This window comes from Leuciscus leuciscus (genome assembly GCF_965113295.1).
Source record: "Leuciscus leuciscus genome assembly, chromosome: 8".
Taxonomy (NCBI): Eukaryota; Metazoa; Chordata; class Actinopteri; order Cypriniformes; family Leuciscidae; genus Leuciscus; species Leuciscus leuciscus.
The window spans coordinates 5785437-5796342 of record NC_138732.1 but is presented as its reverse complement, the minus strand read 5'-3'; the positions used below and the strand labels follow the sequence as shown (position 1 = coordinate 5796342).

General features: G+C 39.5%; 2 protein-coding genes across 2 annotated transcripts in view; both read left to right on the top strand.

Moving 5' to 3' along the window:
- LOC309505328 (uncharacterized protein) overlaps positions 1-10906 on the top strand; it is a gene marked incomplete at its 3' end in the record, with an annotated part of 35414 nt that overhangs the window by 3089 nt on the left and 21419 nt on the right. Inside the window, exons 2-5 of the mRNA XM_082178701.1 lie at positions 2768-2932; positions 7207-8269; positions 8741-9480; positions 10318-10404. Coding sequence (XP_082034827.1) covers positions 2768-2932; positions 7207-8269; positions 8741-9480; positions 10318-10404 — 2055 coding nt within the window. The remainder of the gene's footprint in view (positions 1-2767; positions 2933-7206; positions 8270-8740; positions 9481-10317; positions 10405-10906) is intronic.
- LOC309504022 (protocadherin alpha-8-like) lies at positions 3884-6411 on the top strand (the record flags this gene model as incomplete). The annotated part of the gene is made up of 1 exon (XM_082176976.1): positions 3884-6411. Exon 1 carries the CDS (start codon positions 4030-4032, stop codon positions 6409-6411), a length of 2382 nt encoding a protein of 793 aa, XP_082033102.1. The 5' UTR covers positions 3884-4029.

The following is a 10906-nucleotide window of genomic DNA, read 5'->3' as shown; positions in this document are numbered from 1 at the left end:
TGTGTGCATAATGTCTAAACATTTGCTTTTATTCGAAGTAGTGACAAAGTAGAGGGAGCTGTCCGCTGCGCTGGTGCTGAAACTAGTTGCGGTTCCCTTGGAATGGCCTGGGTTTAATACATTAAAAGTGTCTTTATTGTGCTCACACACACTTGTGTACATACGTTGCTTTTGGGTGTTATTTATGCGATTTATAAAATGATGCAGCAAAGGCTTTGTGTGCCACTGAATGTAATTATTTTAAGTTGTTTTGTGCACAACTGATTTCTTTAACTAACTGTTTTTTAAGACTTGTCTTTCTGTAGACCGCTCGATGTCACTGTTGCTCTAGTATTTGAGGAGCATATTAAGACCTGCCTTTGATGATGACGTGAAACGGACTGTATTGTTCGTCACATTCGTCAGGAAACATTCGCGAGCTGATGAACAGTATAACGGTAATAGGCTGTGCTAACCGTATTCACAATGGATTTATTTTGTTTTGCACGATCTGTCTAATTTTATATTGTGACAAATAATCACCCAGCATACATTGATTATTGGAATAACGGTGCAGTAAACACTCGCCATGGAAGCCGGAGGACAAAGGCGCGGATGGGAGTACTGGTGGATTTCTCTGTGTTTCTCTTTGCTTGTGAGCCTCGGGCAGCAAGGTTCAGCGCAGATAAGATACTCTGTTCCAGAAGAGGTGAAAGAGGGATCTGTCGTCGGAAATTGTGCTAAGGATTTGGGTCTTGATGTCAGTACATTAGTGGAAAGACGGTTCCGTATTGTGTCTGGATCGAATGACGCTCTTTTCCAGGTAAATCAGAACAATGGCATCTTATATGTGGAAAAGCACATTGACAGAGAGGAGGTGTGTGATGGAAATAGCGCCTGCTTGATTAATTTGAAAATAGTTGTCGAAAAGCCTCTCGAGGTCCATTATGTGGAAGTTGAAATAACAGATGTGAATGATCACTCTCCATCTTTCCACGATAAAGACTTCTATATAGAGGTTTGGGAAAACACTGTAACTGGAACACGATTTGAACTTCAAACTGCTCGAGATCTGGATGTGGGAGTTAATTCAGTTCGATTTTACCAGCTGAGTAAAAATGGGCATTTTGATTTGGAAATCAAAGATAGTGTATACGGAGATAAAATTCCTTTCTTAGTATTACAGAAACCATTAGACAGAGAAACCACTCAAATACACAGGTTACTACTGACTGCAGTAGATGGCGGAAGTCCACCAAAATCAGGCATTCTTAATATCACTGTCTTTGTTTTGGATGTAAATGATAACCGCCCCATATGCAGTAGTGATACATTAACAATAACATTGCGTGAAAATGCAATTATTGATACTGTAGTGACAATTATAAATGCAAGTGATGCAGATAATGGTCCGAATGGTGAAGTAGAATATACATACGGCAGAAACATGAAGCCCAAAATACGTGATATATTTCAATTAGACCAGGCCACTGGTGAAATACGTGTTAAAGGCTTGATTGACTTTGAAGAAAATGAAATCTACAGTTTGATAATAAGGGCATCAGACAAGGGTCTTCCTCCTTTGAACAGTGATTGTCAGCTTATCATTAAAGTTGAAGATGTAAATGACAATAAACCAGATATACAAGTAACATCTCTTTCAAATGTAATTTCGGAAGACGCAAACATTGGAACAGTTATTTCTCTTATAAGTGTAAGTGATAAAGATTCTGGGATTAATGGAAAAGTTGTGTGTCGCCTGTCTGACAATGTGCCATTTGAGTTAAAACCGTCTGTTCAGGATAACATGTATTCCCTTGTAACGAAAGAACGCTTAGATCGAGAGTTAGTGTCCGAATATGATATCAAAATAACAGCAACAGATTTGGGTAACCCTTCTCTGTCAGCTTATAAAACAATGATTGTACAGGTGTCAGATGTAAATGATAACATCCCAGAATTTTCTTCAAATCCTCTTGAGCTTTATTTAACTGAAAACAATCCTCCAGGCGCCTCTGTATTTTCTGTCAGTGCCTCAGACAAAGATATTAATGAAAATGCTGCCATAACTTATCATATCATAAGAGGTGGAGGGATACAGAACGACATGGCATCTGTCATGAATATTAATTCTGACACTGGTGTTATTCACGCGCTAAAGAGCTTTGACTTTGAAATGATAAAAACGTTCCAGTTCCATGTGCTCGCTAAAGACTCTGGAAGTCCGTCTCTGAGCAGTAACGTGACAGTGAACGTGTTTATAATGGATCAGAACGACAACGTTCCAGTGATCTTATATCCAGTCAGCGCTAACGGTTCTGCTGAGGGTGTGGAAGAGATTCCCCGGAATGTGAACGCAGGTCATTTGGTGACTAAAGTCAGAGCCTATGACGCAGATATAGGATACAACGGCTGGTTATTGTTTTCACTACAGGAAGTTAGTGACCACAGTCCCTTTAGTTTGGACCGCTATACAGGACAGATAAGAACCCTTCGCTCATTCACAGAAACAGACGAGGCCCAGCATAAACTGCTCATACTGGTCAAAGACAATGGGAACGTTTCACTCTCAGCAACAGCAACTGTGATTGTCAAAGTTGTGGAGCCCAAAGAGGCTTTTGCAGCTTCTGATGTTAAACACGCAGTAAAAGACGAGGAGGAAAACGACGTGACATTTTATCTGATCATCACTTTGGGCTCGGTTTCAGTGCTTTTTGTCATCAGCATCATCGTGTTGATTGTAATGCAGTGCTCTAAATCTACAGACTATTCGTCCAAGTATTTACAGGACACAAATTACGACGGGACTCTGTGTCACAGCATCCAGTACAGATCTGGAGACAAACGGTACATGTTAGTTGGACCCAGAATGAGTATCGGCTCTACAATAGCTCCAGGCAGTAATAGGAATACTCTAGTGATACCAGATCGCAGGTGGAGAGATTCTGGAGAGGTAAGAATAACCAATTAATTCTAATTACAGTCACCCTGTTTGTTTGATACTTTTGTAAGTTATAATTGCAAAATGGTATGCTTTTACACGGTATGGTTTCAAAGCGCAAAATCACTTTAGTTATCCTCATTTGATTGACCGCTTTAATTTTCTGAGTGTATTGCTAGTGTGACATTATTTTGCAGGGAACTGTTCGCTGCGTTGGTGCTGAAATTAGACGCATTTTCTCCAGAATAACTGTAATTGTCAAATGCGTAATTTCTGACACATACAAATCCTCAAACGCCTTTTTTTCAATGTCACGAAATCATTAAAAAAACCTGCAACTGCCAGTCATCATAAATGACTGAAAAGATGTAAACATCAATTCATAATTTCTCGTTTGCTTTTTTCACGTGTTTTTCATACTGTTGGCATTATTAGATCTAAATACAAACTTTTCCCTCACTATATAAAGTTTTATTAACATTTAAAGTATAAAGGTATTTGCAGGGTAGGCCTTTAATGTATTTTGTCCATAATGCGTTTAATCTCCTATATTTTAGGTTATGCACTGTAATAAATTCTTTTTCGAAGTCGTAAGAAAAACAAAGATTATTAGAGTGCTATTTCAGTTTTTCTACTTCAAAATTTTTTTTGCTTCATTGTGTTACCGTTTCTTTGTAATTATTTGTTAAATTTAGTGGCACTTTCTGAGGGAAATTTGTTTCAAATTAAATAGTAACATTACATTTTTATAATGGGATTTTAACATTAATTGACTTTTGTAATGGGCTCGACAGGGAATGCAACACTTTCAGCTTTATTCATAACCTTTAAGAGATGAGTTTAAATGAACATAACCGCTCGGTGTCAGTATTACTCTATGATATGCTGGGGAGATTATGCCCTGCCCTTGATGGTGACATGCGCAGTGTTGTATTAGCAGCCAGTGTGAGGCGAATAAAAGTATTGTGGTTATGGTGGATTGACGATACGACGCAGGACGTCATTTGAACTATTTACCTGATTTGTGACACTACACCGTTTATCCTGTTGTGAGTAATCAAGGACGATACATGTCCGGTCCTGGAATACTTTTGCTGTAATCGCTCGCGATGGATAAGGATGGACAAAGGCGCAGATGTGGGTACTGGTGGATTGCTTTGTGTTTGATGCTGCATTTTAAGCAGCCTGTTTCAGCACAGATCAGATATTCTATTCCAGAGGAGGTGAAAGAGGGAACACACGTGGGAAATATTGCTAAGGATCTCGGTCTTGATGTCAGTTCGTTAGAGCACAGACGATTCCGTATTGTTTCTGGTTCTAAGGACATCTTTTTCCAGGTAAATCAGAACAATGGCATCTTGTACGTTCATAAGAAAATCGACCGAGAGGAGATTTGTGATGGCAATGGCGCATGTTTGCTGAGCTTAAAGATTGCAGTTGAAAATCCACTCGAAGTTCACTATGTTGAGGTTGAAATAACAGATGTAAATGATCACTTCCCTTCTTTCCCAGAAAAAGACGTACACGTAGAAATTGCAGAAAACACAGTAAAAGGCACTCGCTTCGATCTTCCAACCGCGAGAGATTTGGATGTTGGCGTTAATTCCATTCGTTCCTATCGGCTCGGACAAAACGATCATTTTGACATAGAGATAAGAGACAGTGAATATGGGGATAAAAATCCTTTTCTGCTTTTACAGAAACCCTTAGATAGGGAGAATCAAGAGAAGCACGTCTTAACTTTGACTGCAATTGATGGTGGAAATCCACCAAAATCAGGCACTTTAAATATAACTGTCACGGTCCTTGATGTTAACGACAACCGCCCAATATGCAACCGAGACACGTACACTATTACGTTAAATGAGAACGTCTCTCCCGGTTTTATGGTAACATTTGTTAATGCAACTGACCCAGATGAGGGCGTTAATGGAGAAGTTGAATATACTTATGGTAGAAATGTGCAGCGAAAAGTACATGATGTTTTTGATTTGGACAAGGTGACAGGTGAAATACGTGTCAAAGGCAAAATAGATTTTGAAGAGAACGAAATTTATAGTGTAAATATAAAAGCATCTGATAAGGGACGCCCTCCACTACATACTGACTGCAGAGTTATCATTAAGATTATAGATGTCAATGATAATGAACCTGAGATTGAAGTCACGTCGCTTTCTAATATTGTTTCTGAAGATGCAAAACCCGGGACAGTCATTTCTCTTATAAGCATAACGGACAAAGATTCGGGGATTAACGGTAAAGTTATTTGTAGCTTGTCAAAGAATGTGCCATTTGAGTTGAAACCATATGTTCAGCAGAACATGTATTCTCTAGTAACAAAAGAGAGTTTGGACCGGGAGGTTGCGTCCCATTATGACATTACAGTAACAGCTACTGATTTAGGCAACCCAGCTCTTTCAGCGTCAAAATCTCTAAGCGTAGAGGTGTCAGATGTCAACGATAATACGCCGCAATTTCCTCACAGCCCTCTTGAGATTTACCTGTTTGAAAATAATGCACCTGGAGAGTCAATATTCTCTGTCAGCGCCACTGACAAAGACAAAAATGAAAATGCCCATATCACTTATAATATTATAAGAGGCGATCAGACACAAAGCGATATGACTTCATTCCTCAATATCAATTCTGAAACGGGCGTAATTAGCGCTCTCAAATGTTTTGACTTTGAAACGGTAAAAAAGTTCCAGTTCCAAGTTATTGCTACAGACTTAGGAAGTCCGTCTCTGAGCAGTAACTTGACAGTGAACGTGTTTATTCTAGATCAGAACGACAACGTTCCAGTGATCTTATATCCAGTCAGCGCTAACGGTTCTGCTGAGGGTGTGGAAGAGATTCCCCGGAATGTGAACGCAGGTCATTTGGTGACTAAAGTCAGAGCCTATGACGCAGATATAGGATACAACGGCTGGTTATTGTTTTCACTACAGGAAGTTAGTGACCACAGTCCCTTTAGTTTGGACCGCTATACAGGACAGATAAGAACCCTTCGCTCATTCACAGAAACAGACGAGGCCCAGCATAAACTGCTCATACTGGTCAAAGACAATGGGAACGTTTCACTCTCAGCAACAGCGACTGTGGTTGTCAAAGTTGTGGAGCCCAAAGAGGCTTTTGCAGCTTCTGATGTTAAAAACACAGTAAAAGACGAGGAGGAAAACGACGTGACATTTTATCTGATCATCACTTTGGGCTCGGTTTCAGTGCTTTTTGTCATCAGCATCATCGTGTTGATTGTAATGCAGTGCTCTAAATCTACAGACTATTCGTCCAAGTATTTACAGGACACAAATTACGACGGGACTCTGTGTCACAGCATCCAGTACAGATCTGGAGACAAACGGTACATGTTAGTTGGACCCAGAATGAGTATCGGCTCTACAATAGCGCCAGGCAGTAATAGGAATACTCTAGTGATACCAGATCGCAGGAGGAGAGATTCTGGAGAGGTAAGAATATCCTGTTCATTATAATTACGGTCACCGTTTTGCTTTGATTTTTTTTTAGTCGTTATAATTGTAATTTCTGCAAAATGTTATGATAGAGTTGTGATTTTCAAAAAAATATTCAGTATTTTGTTTATTTTACATCTTTGTCTGATCGTATAACAGCTCGCAGGGAGCTGTCCATTGATATGGTGCTGAAATGAGATGCAGTTCATTGAGAATTTGTCAAAGGCGTAATTTCTGTGACATTAAAAATGTTTAGACTGCCTGTTTTTTGATGACATTAAAACATTTCATTGTCAAAAGCATCATTGTTAGTCGTCCAAAATTACTGGAAGGTTATGAGCTTAAATCTACTTCATGTTGATTGAAATAGGCAACTTATTGTAGATTTACATCGTTTCAGTATTATGTATAACTGACAGTGATGATTTCAAGTATTTTTTATTTTTTTTAAAGTATTTTTAAACCACTTGGTGTCGGTGTTGCACTAGCATTTGTCCAGGATCTTGAGTCCTGCCCCTGATGATGACGTGAATAGGGCTGTATTGTTTCTTTCACACACACACACTGAAGGCTCGGGATGAATCGACAATTCGCTACTGACGGCACTTAAAGACTGGTTTCATATTTTGTAATTTGCTCATGATGTGCTTGCCATAAACATTCTACTACGGCCTCTAATAATCGAGGATATATACAGTTGCCTTTGGAGAAAGCGCTTATAAATCGCTCGCGATGGAAGCCGGAGGACAAAGGCGCAGATGGGAGTACTGCTGGATTGCTCTGTGTATTTCTTTTCTTCTTGACTCCGGACAGCAGGTTTCAGCTCAGATAAGATATTCAATTCCAGAAGAAGTGAAAGAAGGAACCGCTGTGGGAAATATTGCTAAGGATTTGGGTCTTGAAGTAAGTAGCTTGGTGGACAGGCAGTTTCGAATCGTTTCTGGATCAAAAGAGGAGCTTTTTCAGATAAATCAGGAAAATGGGATTTTGTACGTTAATAAGAAAATCGACAGAGAGTCTTTGTGTGCTGGCAGCGGTGTTTGTATGGTGAATTTAAAAACCGTTATTGAAAATCCTCTCGAGATACATTATGTGGAGGTAGAAATATTAGATGTAAACGACCACTCTCCTAGATTTCCTGATAAAGAGCAGCGTCTAAGAATTTCTGAAAATACGCTGCCTGGTGCTGATTACCAGTTACAAGCTGCCAGAGATCCCGATTCTGGGACTAATTCGGTCCGGTCCTATAAATTAAGTCCTAATGATCATTTTGAAATTCGAGTTAGAGAAAGTGACGAGGATAAAATGCCATTTTTAGTTCTAAAGAAGGCTGTTGATAGAGAGATTACAACGACATACAAGCTGCTTCTAACAGCAGTTGATGGAGGGAATCCTCCGAAATCTGGGTCTGTTAACATTACAATTATTATTCTAGATATAAATGATAATCGCCCTGTATTTAGTCGAGAGACATATTCTGTGACATTAGAAGAGAACTCTGCTATTGGCACTGTGGTTCTTCGAGTAAATGCTACTGATATGGATGAGGGCACAAACAGTGAAATCGAATACAGTTTTGCAACGTTAAACAGGAAAGTGCATGATGTGTTTGAGCTCGATCAGGTCACAGGTGAAATACGTGTAAAGGGGGAAGTGGATTTTGAAGACACAGAAGTTTATAAACTCGATATTCAGGCCTCAGATAAGGGGCATCCATCAATGTCTGCAAACTGTAGAGTTGTCGTTAAGATTATTGATGTGAATGACAACCGGCCAGAGATTGAGATTACATCACTTTCTAAGAACATCCCTGAAGATTCTAAGCCTGGAACGGTCATTTCTCTCATCAGTGTGACTGATAAAGACGCCGGGATCAACGGTAAAGTGATTTGTCAGTTAAACAAAAATATTCCTTTTGAGCTAAAGCCTTCCTTCAAAGACAATATGTACTCTTTAGTAACAAAAGATCGGTTAGATAGAGAAACCGATTCACAGTATGAAATTACAATTACATCCTCTGATTTAGGACAGCCGTCTTTGACTGCATCGACCACACTAAGCGTTCAGATTTCTGATGTGAATGATAATGCTCCAGTATTTTTAATAAATCCTCTAGATCTTTACTTGGTGGAAAATAATGCTGCCGGTTCGTCTATAATTTCAGTAAGCGCCTCTGATAGAGACAGTGCTGAAAATGCCGTGATATCGTATCACATAATTAGAGGTGATGGAACACAGAACGATTTGTCGTCTTTCTTGAATATTAATTCCGAAACAGGTGTTGTTTATTCGTTAAAGAGCTTTGACTTTGAAACGTTAAAAACATTTCAGTTTCATGTGCTCGCTACAGACTCTGGAAGTCCGTCTCTAAGCAGTAACGTGACAGTGAACGTGTTTATTCTGGATCAGAACGACAACGTTCCAGTGATCTTATATCCAGTCAGCGCTAACGGTTCTGCTGAGGGTGTGGAAGAGATTCCCCGGAATGTGAACGCAGGTCATTTGGTGACTAAAGTCAGAGCCTATGACGCAGATATAGGATACAACGGCTGGTTATTGTTTTCACTGCAGGAAGTTAGTAACCACAGTCCCTTTAGTTTGGACCGCTATACAGGACAGATAAGAACCCTTCGCTCATTCACAGAAACAGACGAGGCCCAGCATAAACTGATCATACTGGTCAAAGACAATGGGAACGTTTCACTCTCAGCAAAAGCGACTGTGATTGTCAAAGTTGTGGAGCCCAAAGAGGCTTTTGCAGCTTCTGATGTTAAACACACAGTAAAGGACGAGGAGGAAAACGACGTGACATTTTATCTGATCATCACTTTGGGCTCGGTTTCAGTGCTTTTTGTCATCAGCATCATCGTGTTGATTGTAATGCAGTGCTCTAAATCTACAGACTATTCGTCCAAGTATTTACAGGACACAAATTACGACGGGACTCTGTGTCACAGCATCCAGTACAGATCTGGAGACAAACGGTACATGTTAGTTGGACCCAGAATGAGTATCGGCTCTACAATAGCGCCAGGCAGTAATAGGAATACTCTAGTGATACCAGATCGCAGGAGGAGAGATTCTGGAGAGGTAAGAATACCTGTTCATTATAATTACGGTCACCGTATTGGTTAGATTTTTTTTAGTCACTATAATTGTAATTTCTGCAAAATGTTTTAATTTTGCAGAGTTGTGATTTTCATAGCGCAAAAACGTATTCAGTATTTTGTTTGTTTGACATCTTTGTGTGGTCGTATAACAGCTCGCAAGGAGCTGTCCGCTGTGTTGGTGCTGAAATGAGATGCATTTCATTGAGAATTTGTCAAAGGCGTATTTTCTGTGTCATTAAAAATGTTTAAACTGCCTGTTTTTGATGTCATTAAAACATTTTCAAAAGCATCATTGTTAGTCGTCAAAAAATACAGAAAGGATATAAACTTAAATGTACTTCATATTGATTTAAATCTAAATAGGCAACTTATTGTAGATTTACATCGTTTCAGTATTATGTATGACTGACAGTGATGATTTCAAGTATTATAATGTTTTTAAGAATTTTAAACCACTTGGTGTCGGTGTTGCACTAGCATTTGTCCAGGATCTTGAGTCCTGCCCCTGATGATGACGTGAATAGGGCTGTATTGTTTTTTCACACACTAACTCACACACACACTGAAGGCTCGGGATGAATCGACAATACGCTACTGACGGTACTTAAAAAGACTGGTTTCATATTTTGTAATTGGCTCATGATGTGCTTGCTATAAACATTTTACTACGACCTCTAATAATCGAGGATATATACAGTTGCCTTTAGAGAACGCGCTTATAAAACCGCTCGCGATGGAAGCCGGAGGACAAAGGCGCAGATGGGAGTACTGCTGGATTGCTCTGTGTATTTCTTTTCTTCTTGATTCCGGACAGCAGGTTTCAGCTCAGATAAGATATTCTATTCCAGAAGAAGTGAAAGAAGGAACCGCTGTGGGAAATATTGCTAAGGATTTGGGTCTTGAAGTAAGTAGCTTGATGGACAGGCAGTTTCGAATCGTTTCTGGATCAAAAGAGGAGCTTTTTCAGATAAATCAGGAAAATGGGATTTTGTACGTTATTAAGAAAACCGACAGAGAGTCTTTGTGTGCTGGCAGCGGTGTTTGTATGGTGAATTTAAAAACCGTTATTGAAAATCCACTCGAGATGCATTATGTAGAAGTAGAAATATTAGATGTAAACGACCACTCTCCTAGATTTCCTGATAAAGAGCAGCGCCTCAGAATTTATGAAAATACGCTGCCTGGTGCTGATTACCAGTTACAAGCTGCCAGAGATCCCGATTATGGGACTAATTCGGTCCGGTCCTATAAAATAAGTACTAATGATCATTTTGAAATTCGAGTTAGAGAAAATGATGAGGATAAAATGCCATTTTTAGTTCTGAAAAAGGCTGTTGATAGAGAGATTACAACGACATACAAGCTGCTTCTAACAGCAGTTGATGGAGGGAATCCTCCGAAATCTG